Below are 15137 nucleotides of genomic sequence, written 5' to 3'. Positions count from 1 at the left end.
CCTAGTGACCTAAGGCCCCATTGTGTTAGTTGCTGTTTAAACACAAAAGAGACAGTGCCTGCCCCAAGAAGCTTACAGTCTAATTTATAACAAGACACACTAAGTGAGTGTAATCAAAAAATAGGAGGGAATGCAGGAGAGAGGAGGAGTGTAACAGTAACCATGACTTCTTCTTTGAATGATGTCCTTGCGGGTGCTCTACTTGTAGGTGTGGCTGTGCCCTTGTGCCTGGGATCTGAGATCTTCATCAGCAGTGCCTGTTGGACTGCACATGTACCCCTCCTGCTTCTTGCGCTGTGAGCAGGATGCAGATATATCACTGTGTGGTCCAACCACCCCCAGTTCCTTCTCTACCGCCTTTGTTCTGGGACAGAATCCACTGCAGAGCCTGCTTCTCGTATTATCTCACTAGATAGTGACTCACCTATTAGTGTAGTAAGAAGAAAAGGAGGACTTGTGGCACCTTAGAGACTAACAAATTTATTTGAGCATAAGCTTTCGCGAGCTACAGCTCACCTCATCGGATGCATCCAGTGGAAAATACAGTGGGGAGATCTATACACACAGAGCACATGAAACAATAGGTGCCACCACACACATTTCCACTGGATGCATCTGATGAGGTGAGCTGTATCTTGCGAAGCTTATGTTCAAATAAATTTGTTAGTCTCTAAGGTGCCACAAGTCCTCCTTTTCTTTTTGAAGATACAGACGAACACGGCTGCTACTCTGAAACCTATTAGTGTAGTGTAGTTAGTATTTTCCTCTTCATCTTTCTTCCTTCTATCTATAAACATTTTTTTTTAACTTTACCTTTACAGTTAATTCATAGCTTAGGTTTCTGTTTTCCCTGCTTCCCATCCTTCCTGACCAGGAAGCCTTTTTTCCTTCATACTTATGCCCAGATCCTCCAGCTTTAAGAGGTGCGTTTCGTGCGGGGCCACCTTCCCGGTAACAGATGACCATCCACAGTGTATGCACTGCCTTGTTCTGAAACCCAGAGCCAGAAAAGACCGGGACATTAGATTAAAACTTCTCCTCATGGAGAAATTGTTGCGACTGGCATCAGACTCTTCCCTGGAGAGGCCTTCATGCTCTGTGAGGTCATCTCTTGCTTGGATGAAAAGAAATGTGCTCCCTCCTCACACTTTGAGGCACCCCTCTAGAACAGTGATTCTCAAATGTTTGTACTGGTGACCCCTTTCAAATAGAAAGCCTCTGAGTGCAACCCTCCTTATAAATTAAAAATACTTTTTTATATATTTAACACCATTATAAATGCTGGATGCAAAGCAGGGTTTGGGGTAGAGGCTGAGAGCTCGCGATCCCCCCATGTAATAACCTCGCGACCCCCTGAGGGGTCCCGCTCCCTAGTTTGGGAACCCCTGCTCTAGAACACCATCCCTGGCAAGGTTTGTTGCCTCAACCTCATCTGACACAGCTCCAGGGCCTGTCCAAGTACCTCTGGTACCAATACGAAGAAACAGCCTAAAGACCCTAACTGGGCAGACCTACAACAAAACTGAGTAAGCCCTCGGCACCATCGAAATCATTGGCACCGGTCAAGTCATCAGCACTGACCTACTCCTCAGCGTTGACCAAGTGTCTGGTGCTATCTACTGACACTTTGGGAGAATACACCCTTCCTTCGGCACCGAGCTGTACACTTGCACCGATGATGCTTTCCCCCCCTCCACGAGACTTTAGATACCATAAAGACTGCTGGTCTCTAACATCTCTGAGTCTCCACTCCTTCGACTTGACCTCCCACCACTTCCATCCTCCTCTCCAGACTCATGACACTCCTCCCATTTTCCGCTGAGGATGGCACCTCCCTCCCCCAGCAATGAGGAGGAGGAGGAGGAAGAGGAGGGCTCCATCGCTTCCTCATCTACTAGGCAAATCAGACCTGCTCATCCTCACTATCCACAGTCTACATCTGGTCCACAATCTTGGCATGTACCACTTGAGATGCAGCCACATGTTACACTCCTTCCACATTGGCCATATTGGAACCCTTGGGCCATGTATAGAGCACAGTTCAGGACCCCCTCTCAGGGAGCAAAGCTGGAGACCTACACCAATCCCTTCTCCATCGGTCTCTTCCATCCGCTGGTTGAACCCCCGCCGATACCAAGTGAAGAGGAAGTTCAGAAAGAGGAACAGGAGCAGGAGGCTCCACCGACATTACATTTTTCCTCCTCCACCCCCTACATCTGCTGAGGACTTCAGACATTTTCAAGACATATTCTGCAAGATTGCAGACTCCCTGCAGATTCCTTTGGAGGAAGTCAAGGACCAGCAGCATAAACTGCTTGATATCCTCCACACATCTTCTTCCTCCAAGATCACACTACCGATCAATGAGGCTCTTCTTGACCCAGCGAAGGTGCTCTGGCAAAGCATCCATCCTTCTGACCTGCAAATGCACCGGAAAAGAATATGTTCCATGGAGGATGCAGGATTTCTAGTGCCCCATCCCAAATTCTTAGGTGGTCAGTGTGGTGCAAGAGAGAGGCCGTCAATGCCGATCCCATTCTAGCTATCCAGACAGAGGTGGAAACCCCTAGACTTATTTGGACACAAAGCGTATTCATCAGCCATGCTCCAATTTAGAATCTCAAACTACGAAGCTCTCATGACTAAGTATAATTACTTAAACTACTCCAAATTGGAGGAACTCTGCCATGACCTACTGGAGGCCAAGAAAGAGCAATTCCAGTCCCTAATATTGGAAGGACATTTCCTAGCCCGTACAACCCTATGAGCATTGTTAGACTATGCAGACACCACTGCCTGATCCATCATGACTGCATCATGGCTCCACCTCTCGGGTTTTCCTAAGAAGGTACAAACCACAGTAGAAGACTTACCTTTTGAGAGCCAGAAAATATTTTCAGAGTGCACGGATGATTCTCTGCACTCCCTTAAAGACTCCCAAGCCACACTCCGCTCTCTCAGAATTTACATGCCAGCACCAAAGAGACGGTCCCAACCACAGGAGTACATTCCTCAACAACACTGTGACACCCAGCGCTGAAGACAAAGGCCTCCTACCAAATGTAGACAGCCCACTCCTCAAGGGGCTACTTCTCAGACACCCCCACTGAAGCAACAGTTTTGAAGTGTGGAGGCCCCAAGAGGCCTCCCCCTCTTCCAGTCATTCCCACCATCTTCAACGTTCCACCAGTTTGGTGACTGACCAGCTCAATTTTTCCCATCTTGGAGACTCATCACTTTGGAAAAGTAGGTTTTTAAGATTATCAAGGAAGGATACTTCATCCCCTTCGTAACTATCCTGCCCCACCACCCCCTCTCCCCAACCCTTTTCAGGGACTCCTGTCATGATTCCATTCTATGGGGAGAAATAAATCATCTTATGGAATGGGGACCCTTGGAACCAGTCCCTTACCAGCACATGGGGCAGGGTTTCTACTCCCACTATTTCCTGAGCTGGAAGAAATCTGGTGGCTGGCAACCCATCCTGGACCTCCGCAGTCTAAAACAAGTTAGTCAAACTGCATGCTTCAAGATGGTTACCCTTTCCACTACTATTGCAGTACTGGAACAGGCGGACTGTTTTTCAGCCCTCAACCTCCAAGACGCATACTTTCATATTACAATACATCCTACCCAAGGGGATTTCTCTGATTTGTCATGGGTGATGACCACTACCAGTACAAGGTACTACCTTTTGGGCTGTTTATGGACAGCACCTTGGTTGTTCGCCAAGATTCTTGCAGGAGTCACTGCCTACCTAAGGAAACAAGGAGTTGTGGGGTGAGAAAAACTGCTTAATCTAAATGTTTCCCAGTCTAATAGGGTTGAGAGTTTAGACTGCGTGTTTATATTTTCTTTTCTTTTGGTAACTACTCTGACTTTTTGCCTATCACTTAAAAGCTATCTTTGTAGTTAATAAATTTGTTTGTTTATTCTACCTGAAGCAGTGCGTTTGGTTTGAAGTGTGTCAGAGACTCCTCTTGGGATAACAAGCCTGGTACATATCAATTTCTTTGTTAAATTGACAAACTCCTATAAGCTTGCAGCATCCAGTGGGCATAACTGGACACTGCAAGACGGAGGTTCCTAGGGTTGTGCCTGGGACTGGAGATATTGGCTAGTGTCACTTTGGTTGCACAAGCCAAGGAGCAGCTCACATGCCAGAGGCTGTGCATGAATAGCTCAGGAATGGGGGTTCTCACAGCAGAGCAGGGTAAGGCTGGCTCCCAAAGTCAAGGATTGGAGTGACCTAGCAGATCACCAGTCCAGATAACACCAGGGGAACGTCACAAATGCAATACAACAACTGGAATTAACTGGGACACAGTTGGATGCCATACAAGCCAGAGCCTTCCTACTACCTCACAGAGTCTCGTGTATGGTATCCAGTGCACAGATTTGCCCCCAGATCTCTGCCAGAATGTGCCTCCAAATTCTAGGCCACGTGGCAGCAGCCATTTCCGTGATCAGTCATGCAAGACTACATATTCGATGTCTTCAGGCATGCCTCTGTACCATATATCTCCCCCACAAATACAGCGTCCACAAACTTTTATCCATGCTGATGAGAGTCAAGGACTCACTACTTTGGTGAACACAGCCTAACAATGCCTTTGTTGGAGTTTCTTTCCTCCAATCACCACTGACCATGATCCTAACAACTGATGCCTCCCTAATCGGTTGAGGAGCGCATCTCCATGATCACACAGTGCAGGGCAGATGGTCGTTAACCCGAATCCACCTTACACATCAATCTCCTAGAACTACGAGTGATCTGCAGTGCCTGCCGATGTTTCCTCCCTCCACTCATACCATCAGAGTCATGATGGACTATCTCGCCTGCATGTATTACATCAATAGGCAGGGTAGATTGAGGTTTCACTCTTTATGGTCAGAGGCACTCAAATTGTGGAACTCGTGTATCCAACACAACATCATCATTTTAGCAGCATACCTTTCGGGACACCAGAACACCACCATGAACATATTGAGGAGGAGGTTCTCCCACGATCACGAGTGGGAACTGGATATGTGAGCACTTCAGCCCATCTTCAACCGATGGGGTTTCCCCACCATAGATCTTTTTGCCACATAGCACAATGCCGGCTGCCCTCAGTTCTGTTCCAGAGTGGGACTGGGACATGGATCTCTCGGAGATGCCTTTCTCAGAACATGAGATACCTTTCTTTTATGCCTTCCCTCCATTGCCCCTCCTATTCCAAATACTTTGCAAGATACAGGAGGATCAAGCTCATGTCATACTAATAGCTCCAACATGGCCACAGCTTACCTACTCCACATGACGGTATGCCAAACAATCTCTCTCCAACTAACACCGTGGCTTCTTTCACAAGACATAGGATGCATTCTCCATCACAATCCACAGATGCTGCGTCTCAAAGGCTGGCTCCTCCGTTGTTCTGGGATTCAGAAATAACCTGTTCGGATGCAGTCAAACAGATACTTTTGAATAGCAGGTGTGACATAACTAGATGAACTTACGTTCACAAATGGACTAGATTTCAATGCTGGTGCTCCTTCCACCAAGGCGACGTAACATGCGCTCTGCTACCACTTATCCTGGACTGCTATACCTTAAAGAATCAGGATTATCCACCAGCTCCATTCAGGTACACTTGGCAGCAGTCACTACTTTATACTGTCCCATAGATGGTCATTCCATTTTTACACATCCACTTACGAAATGTTTTCTGAAGCGTCTGCACAATCTTTATCTCCACATAAAAGACCCGATCCCTCTCTGGGACCTCATCCTCATCCTAAGTTCTCTGACTAAACCCCCATTTGAACCAATGCCAACCTGTTCTTATGTGCATCAGTGAAAATGGCCTTCCTTGTTGCCATCACTTCCGCCCGACGAGTTGGCGAAATCACGGCCCTTATGGCATATCCACCATACAGACTGTTCTATAAGGACAAAGTTACACTATGCCCACATCCAAGATTTCTACCTAAGGTTCCAACGTCTTTCCCTCTCAGCCAACCAATACACCTTCTTTGCTTCTTCCTGAAGCCTCACAGTAATCAGCTGGAGGCGGCTCTACACACCCTAGACGTGAGACAATCATTATCTTTTTACTTGGACAGGACTAAACCTTTCTGAAAACCACTACGATTATTCCTCTCCAACACTGAAAGATCCAGAGACACAGCCATATCTAAACAACGCCTTTCAAGGTGGATCTCGCAATGTATACGTTTATCTTACAAACTCCACAAAAGACAACCTGCTACCACAATCAGAACACATTCCACATGTTCATTGTCCACTTCAATAAGTTTTCTCAGTAATGCCCCCATTGCGGAAATTTGCAAAGCAGCTACATGGGTATCAACAGACACGTTTGCCAATTACTATGCTATTATGCACGATGCCACATATGGTCCTATCATCAACAGTAAATGTTGCTCCGAAGGCCCAGCCTTCCAATTAAGGGCACTACTTGCTAGCTGCTTACAAGTGGTGCACCCATAGGGATATCACTCAAAGAAGAAGAGAAGGTTACTCACCCTGTGCAGTAACTGAGGTTCTTCGAGATGTTTGTCCCTATGAGTGCTCCACTTCCCAACCTCCTCCCCTCTGCTTCAGAGCCAAAAACATATGCTCTGCAGCAGGGAAGGAACTGGGGGTGGTCGGACTGCACAGAGGTATATATATACGCCCCACTCACAGTGTGACGGGGGCGGGGGGGTTGCACATGTGCGGTATGACAGGTGCTGCAGCTGAAGATCTCCAATCCCAGGCACAGGGTGGCGCTGCCACACCTAGAAGTGGAGCACCCACAGGGACACACATCTTGAAGAACCTCAGTTACTGCACAGGATGAGTAACCTTCTCATGTGTTTACATAGCCCAGGTAATTACATGACCTATATTGAGTACAACACCAATTCTTAATGAGAATTTGGTTTAGAGAAGTAATATTTAACACTAGAAATATCAGGTCTGCTCAGAAATATGTCCATCCATTTATTGGGTTTCAGTTTTCCATCTTTTCCTCTTTAGAGCCATGTCTGGTGGCTCCAGGCCACACCTTGAGTAAAAATTTTCCCATTGGCTTGGTGTCCTCCCAAATTGAAGAATTCTCCTCATGTGTCATAAGCAGTGTTTCTGGGAAAAGCAAAGCAGCTGGGATTCCTGCTGTAATAATAATTTTTTTAAATTAGTTTTTTCTTCGGAGAAATTGAATTCAGTTTAGAAAAAATTAAGATATTATTTTCTTTACAAATGAGTTTTCTTTACTACTTTTACTACTTTGGTTGATTGCACTCCCAAGCACTGATCATAACTACACTACCACTGTCATATTATTCTGTATGTCTTTTTCTGTTAAAGGCTCTGTAAAATTGTTGCTTTATAATGTTTGTATAGTATAATTTGACTGAAGATTAAATTATATTTACAGAGTAATTAATAAATATTGAAGTTGGACAACTTTTTTTTCTTCTCAGCGGACTAAAAGAAGTCCCTAATCTGTCACGATTTCAGATCTTAAGGTATTTGTGGCTTAACAACAATAAGGTAATAAGACATTTTGTTAAAATATGAATACTGGTATCTAAAATAAATTTTTATTACTACCTAATACTTTTGCTATTTTAAAACACTACCACCACCACGTTCTCCTCCTGGATTTTGAATGAAACCTGCTCCAGTAGGTGTGCTCAGAGGCCATCTACCAGATCATGACCCACATGCGACTTAAGTCTGTCTTTCCCTGAATGCCTTTATTTCCCTGGTTCGTGAATTACTCTGAGGCTTAGATGGAAGACAGGCATCTGGATGCCTAAAGGGAGGAAGTGGTGAGTGTGCCCAGAGGCAGAAATTTCTGCACCTAGGGAACTTTTACCCTGAAAATGTAGGTGCTAGATGAGTTTAGGCACCTACAGTGTACACTGGGAGCTTTGTGGCTTGAAGTGGAGGCAAAACTGGGTTTTAGTCATGTAAACCCAAGCTTTAGGCACCTAAGTCTGAGGTTTAGTGCTTAACTACTTTTGTGGATATATGCCTTACACCCAGTGCCCTAGGGCGGTATAATGAAGATTATACTACTTAGTGTATCCCCTACGGGCTTTGAGGCAATGTTGTAAAGTAGTCAGGACCCTCAGATGGAAGGTCTGATATAAATGCAAAGTATAACACCCAAAACCAAAATATTTCAAAAATCAGCTAATTGGCAACAAAACTAGGTCATGCCCTTCCCTACCCTTATCAAATGCAAATCTGCACATTTATTCACTGATCTTTAAAAAAATGAAAATAACTATCAATTTGCACTGAAAAATTGATAACCCATAGTAGTTTAAAACATTTAAAACTTTTTATAAGTTACTGTTCTGTAGTTCACATGATTTCCAAATGTGCTCAGTATCTGAGGACTCTGTGTGCAGCAGTACTTTCTAAGATAAGTATGCAGTTTTGTGAAGAACAGAAAAATTAGTATACATTCCACATAACTTAGGAGTGCATGGATTTCTGCTGCCTCAAGCCAACATTAATGATAAAGCATCTCATGTCAACTCTGTTGAAAGACTTGTAGTTATTCAAATGTTGAAAAACTCTTTTAATTATGGAGACATAAATGAGCTGAACTAGTTCTTGGCATTTTTGTACAAGGACATGAAGTATGAGAAGATAGGCCTTCTTGATGACCAAGCAAAATTGAACCTGCTGATCAAGAAGACAAAAATCAGACTCATTTGTCCATATTCCCCATCTTCAAACCTAAACAGTAACAAAGACTAAATTAAAAACAATGAGGAGTCCTTGTGGGACCATTAGAGACTAACACATTTATTTGGGTATAAGCTTTCGTGGGCTAAAACCCACTTCATCAGATGCATGGAGTGGAAAATACAGAGGCAGATGTAAATACACAACACATGAAAAGATGGGAGTTGCCTTACCAAGTGGGGGGTCAGTGTTAATGAGGCAATTCAATTAAGATAGAAGTGGGCTATTCTCAACAGTTGACAAGAAGGGATGCTACTGCCAACAGTAGCCAAGAAATAAGGGTGGCAATACCATACCATGCTACCCATAGTTCTGCACTGCTGCTGGTGATGGTGCTGCCTTCAGAGCTGGGCACCCAGCCAGCAGCCACCACTCTCCACTCTGCCTTCAGAGCTGAATGCCCAGCCAGCAGCTGCCATTCTCCACTCTGCCTTCAGAGCTGGGTGGCCAGCAGCCGCCAGTCTCCGACCACCCAGCTCTTAAGGTAGTACAGAAGTAAGGGTGGCAATACTGTGACACCCCTACAATAGGCTTGTGAGTCAGGACCCCCAGTTTGAGAAATGCTGTGGAGAAATCATACATTTTTCATGAGTTGGCTACAGCATAAGTAGCAAATTTGCTATTTATACTATGACCAACCTGCAAAAAATATGTGATTTCTGTGTGATTTAAGTAGACCTCTACTTATATGGAAAAAATAAGAATTCTCATAGGCTGAGATTTCATCAGAGGATAAAATAGATGACCCTCGAGGTTGCTATACATACAGGTTTCACTATAATTATAATCTGTGTGGTTTGGAAGCCTAACTAAACTTTGAATGTTTTCAGGAACCTAGAACAAATACATGCTCCCTCAGATCAGTTGGTGCTGGTGTAATTTTTAATTTGGATGTTGAGTTTATTCTAAGGATATTACCTTTGAGAATATTCTTAAATCAACACAGAAATGTTATGTATTATGCGAGGAGATTCTTCTCACAATACGAGTATTTCAGCTGAACAAAACTTCCCGATAGCTAAGAAAGTTTAATTGAGCACCAGTATTTTTCAGTGAAAGTGTGTTCCAAAATACAAAAACTAAATCACTGAGTCTGAACGTTCTATAAGGATGTTCTATAAAGTTATTCTATATGTATTTATCACACATAATAAATATTATTGACAAGTTTTCAGCTCTCAAAGAAGTCCTAAAACAAGGGACCATTTTCACTGAAACAGGAAAAAATACTTCTTTAAAAATACACAATTTATTAATATATAGTTCTCCAAAATTAAAATTAGACTGACAGGTACCCGTTTCCCTAATTCTCATATTTCAGATCCAGAAGCTAACATTCTTGATCAATAATTATTGCTTGACAGAACTCTACCTCAACAATAATGAGCTCATAGATATAGCAGGTAATGTCTTATATTTCAAACTTTAGAGCAAAAACGTGAAGTTTTTTTCTATGTATCAGCAAGCTAAGTGAGTTTGATTTAGGTGGTCTGTAGTCAGTGACTGACTAATAGTAGCTGAAAATAACATCCCCCAGTCTGTAACAGCATACACAAAAATGATGTTTTAGGAACAAGATTTATTACATTACACTTGAGTGATTATACAGTGATATTTAGGGTCAGATTCAGCCATGATGTAAGTTGCTACAGATTCATTGTATCTACTTCAGTTAGGGATAAATTTGCCCTTTACTGTTATTAATTATTATTTTTGTTATTAATTGGCTATTTTAAAATGTAAATAGTAGTGTAGTGGGGTGTCTTGCCCTGTAAGGGCCAGAGGCATGGAGCTGGCCAATGCCATACAATTAGTCCTCCCTGCCACACCTGGGATGATGTATGGGATTTAATTAGAACCAGCTGGATATGGAGGAGCTGATTCCCCTATAATGGGCAGCAGAGCGATAGAGGGAAGTTGGCCTGGTCTGAGACGAGGCAAGACCAGGCACGGACAGCACCAGGGGAGTTTGCAGGCTGTGCCCAGCTTAAGGCTGGAGGGAAGACTTTTGTGTTTATTTTTTGAATTTTAAGTTAAACCAGACCCTGAAGAGGGCTGTTGTTATTAGATTTGTAAAAGACTTGAGGAACCAAGATTGGAAACTGAGGTGAGAGGCTGCTTGCAGGCTGCTCTGAGGCCATGGGGTGCTTGGAAGAGGCCACTTGATGACAAGTAGGTTGAAATCAACAATACTAATTTAGTAAGACTGCATTTATATTTTTTGTTAAAAGTGAACTGAAAATATATTGATTCTGGAAGCATAGTACACCATTTTGGTGGAAAAAGTCATGCCATCAAAATACATTTCTGATCTAGTATGGCAAGTTCTCTTATTCAAATGAATATGCAAGATTTGCTGGTCAGACAATTCATAATTAATTAAAAGTACCCTTTGGAAACCATATAAATGTATATGATAGTAAACTGACAAGGCTGACAGACATACCATGAAACGAAAGGATAGTAAAGTAATACATTGTCCCGTATGTAGTGTGTCCGCAAAGGCTCTGCAATTTCCCTACCAGTATAATTGTCACTTACATTTAAAGTACAATTGTACTCTGTGAAGTTACTCTGCAAAACTGTCTTCTTGTGAAGCTCCATCTTTATCTCCCAAGGACTTTTATTTCAGTTTGTCACAGAATCTGTCCCTTAGTATTTAAAAAAATTGTATATGTTAATATTTTATATCTCGCTTTATATAATGTTAGATTAGAGAAGGAAGTTAAATGACATTGGTTAGTATTTGTGGGACTTATGGGAAATGTGAATCTTTAAGAAGGGAATGGGAGGTTGTTCCAAGCATAGGGGCAGTATGGAAGAAGGTAACAAGATGTGGGAGAAAGAAACAGCAAGTCTGGCTTCTTTGGCAAAACAAAATGGGTGAGGGGTAAGGTTGCTGGGGGTTCGGGCTCTGGGATGGAAACTAATTCCTGTCTTAGTAACATAATTAACGGAATGGGGCCGGGGATGAGAGGTTTGGGGTACAGCAGGGAGCTCTGGGCTGGGGCCAACGGGTTTGGAGTGTGGGAGGGGGTTCTGAGCTGGGGCAGGGGGTTGGAGTGCGGGAGGAGGTGCAGGCTCTGGGCGGCTCCCTAGTCCAGCTCCTAGGCCAGGGGTCGGCAACCTTCAGAAGTGGTGTGCCGAGTCTTCATTTATTCACTCTAATTTAACGTTTTTTGAAGGTCTCTTTCTATAAGTCTATAATATATAACTAAACTATTGTTGTATGTAAAGTAAATAAGGTTTTTAAAATGTTTAAGAAGCTTCATTTAAAATAAATTAAAATGAAGAGCTCCCCGGACCAGTGGCCAGGACCCGGGCAGTGCAAGTGCCGCCTTTGGCACGCGTGTCATAGGTTGCCTACCCCTGTCCTAGGCAGAGGCATGGCCAGGTGGCTCTGTGCTCTGCCTCCGCTCACAGGCGCTGCCCCCGCAGCTCCCATTGGCTGCGGTTCCCAGTCAATGGGAGCTGTGGAGCCGGTGCTCAGGGAGGGGGCAGTGCACAGAGCCACCTGGCTGCACCTCCACCTAGGAGCCGAGGGACATGTCGCCGCTTCTGGGAGCCGTGCAGAGCCAAGTAGGAAGCCTTCCAGGCCCGCGTCAACCACACTTTTAATGGCTCGGTCAGCGGTGCTGCCCAGAGCCATCAGGGTCCCTTTTCGAACGGGTGTTCCAATAAAAAAATGGACATCTGGCAACCCTAGTGAGGGGAGTGACATAGTCTGAGCAGGCAAGTGGGGGACTGGTGGTGACTTTTTTTTTTAAATGTAAGATTATTTGAGGTGGAGCTAATGTTCCAGAGGGAATTGAGTTGAAATTGGTTAATATGGAGCCTGTGAGGCAGAGGTGGTAATGGAGAAGGGTGAAACTGGTATGATAGGGTGGGGATGATAGATGATCCAAGATAGATGTGGCTATCAGGGGAAGAAGAAGGCAGTAGAGGTTGGATGTAGATTTTTGAATATGAGGGTGGGGGAGAGAAGTAGGTGAGCGGGGATGGGAAAGAAAGAGATGAAGATGCAAATGCTGTGAATAGAAAAGAGGAAATAAGGGATGCAAAATTTCTGGGATGAGGTAGAGAAGGAGGAAAAACAAGGAGTAGAGTTGCTGAAACAGAGGATGAGTGTAGTGAGCATGAGAAGTGTTGTATGTAGTTGATGAATAATTAGGATGGCAAACTAAATGTGTAGCATAGCCAAACAAATTAGCAAGTCAAGGTAGTCAGCTATGGTGAGAATCATTTATTATAATACATTTTATTTCAGGTGCTCTGAAACATTTGCGTGCATTGCAGATCTTGTTGCTTCACAACAACCAGCTGAAAAACCTTGACACAACAGTGAAGGAACTAAAGGGAATGATAAGTCTGCAGACCCTAAGTAATGTGTTACTTTCTATTATGCATAGCTGCAATCAGTAACATTGGAAATTAGGGAAAAAACAGACATTTTTATAAGTAGGAATGGAACTAAATCATTTAGATGTCCAAGATATTTTCCTCCTCTTTTCTTCAGAGTAAATGGATTCTCTCATACAATAATATTTTTTAAATTAAGCATACCAATATCTGTTTTAACTAGTGTAGGCATTTTGATATTCTGTGTGGAGTAAGTGGTAAATGAAATAACCGTAGTCTCTGAAATTTCAAATTACCATGAACAAGACAGTGCTGGCGCCACTAAGTTGTACTGCGTGAAGTAGCCTCAAGGGAAGTAGGATTATATGCTATTAACCTATTGAAAATGAAAGTATAAGCAGTCTTTCTCCATCTTTCCTAAAGGAATGTGCTCATAGATCATACCAAGCTCTCAGAACTTTAAGAAACAGGAAACTAATTTCATGTCTTAGTAACATAATTAATGGAGGTGTATAATATCATCAACCCCTAGCTTATGCATTCAAAAAGCTGGATGTTTGATGGCAAGAAATAAAAAGATGGCTTGAAAAGTACATTTTTAAATTGAACCTGAAACTGAGCCAAGAACTGAAAAACAAGTCAAGTGTTATAAAGACAACATACCAGTCAAATTATTGTAAGTTATTCTGTTATGTGTAAAATCTAAAAATAGACCTCTAAAAATGAAGTTGTTTGAAACGATTGGACAAAAGTTGGACAGACATCTCATTTCTCAGTGGTGCTGTCAGTTGGATTTAGTGTTATAGCGAAAGCAATTAACAGGGAGTTTCAACAAGCACAAACAGTTTGCTTCACAGTATTGTGAAACAAACAGTCATAGCAAGAATTCAAAGCAATGTTCTAATGCTGAAATGATGCATACATCAGTCATAATGACGTGATAATGTAGTTCCCATTAGTCCAACCACTAGCAAATAAAAATAAAAGCTAGAACACTCCAACTTGCTCTGATACGAAATTTTATTCTCGTTTATGGATACAGGAAAAAAGTCCATTTTATAGGGGAAAATACTATTGCACTATACAGTATATACTCACTGCACTTTATAACCTATACAAGTCAAGAATTTATATTAAGGTGATAATGAGGTCTCACATTATGAAGACTATTATTTTAATGAAATACAGTATACTACCCTTCATTATCACATTAGTAGCAAATGACAGTAAAATAAATGAACAAGAGTACATTTTTAAGCAGTATCCTTACTTCATAAATAATATCGGTTTGCTTACTTGCTAATTTGCAGCGTTCGGAAATTTGAACTTAGCCTACCAGTCTTTAGTGTGAATTAGCCAGATTCTGTGGCTATCCTTTATCAAATATTCTTCTTATGAAATAAAGATTACTTTAGGAATGAGAAGATACCTATTATTGCTAGATGGTTCTCTTTTATTGTTGGATAGTCCAATTAAAAACAAAATTTACTCAGCACCCTTCATGTAACATCTGGACATATAATTTAATTTAATGTTAATTTAATATCAATTTAATATTAAGCACCCATGTGGGGATTATTATTTGAGCAGCCCAGTAAACTGTTATTGTTCATCCCAATAGCTACATCAGTTGCCAAAGTATCCTACATCCCTCCTTTAGGGCTCGTTTTTACCTTTTAGACACAGCCCTACATTGGACATGGTATGCAGCTGCACTTCTGCAGCTGTTCATGGAAAAACTGTACCTCCTGAGGCTGGCTTTCTTTCCAGTGCACCCTTTCAGGGGAAGCAGCATGCGCAGTGGAGGGCATGGTCATGGCCTCAGTTCATCCCCACCCCATCTTTTTGGCATACAAACTCTTTGTGTTCCTGCCAGTGTTCTGCTGTGCCAGGGCCAGCCACAATCTGGCTTGGGCTCAGTGAAAAAGACTGACTTAATAAATGCACCTTTCACTCTGCCAGAAGATCACCAGACTCAGGTTCTTGCAAACAGAAAGAGGCAACAAGTTCCATAAATATGAGT

At 42.7% G+C, this 15137-nt stretch overlaps 1 protein-coding gene across 1 annotated transcript in view; it reads left to right on the top strand.

Moving 5' to 3' along the window:
- The window catches only part of LRRC72 (leucine rich repeat containing 72), a 47692-nt gene that overhangs the window by 12799 nt on the left and 19756 nt on the right, over window positions 1-15137 (top strand). Inside the window, exons 3-5 of the mRNA XM_073329549.1 lie at window positions 7474-7543; window positions 10077-10158; window positions 13023-13136. Of these exons, the coding sequence (XP_073185650.1) occupies window positions 7474-7543; window positions 10077-10158; window positions 13023-13136 (266 nt within the window). The remainder of the gene's footprint in view (window positions 1-7473; window positions 7544-10076; window positions 10159-13022; window positions 13137-15137) is intronic.

This window comes from Lepidochelys kempii, chromosome 2, assembly GCF_965140265.1.
Source record: "Lepidochelys kempii isolate rLepKem1 chromosome 2, rLepKem1.hap2, whole genome shotgun sequence".
Lineage (NCBI taxonomy): Eukaryota > Metazoa > Chordata > Testudines > Cheloniidae > Lepidochelys > Lepidochelys kempii.
This window is presented reverse-complemented; position numbering and strand designations above follow the sequence as displayed.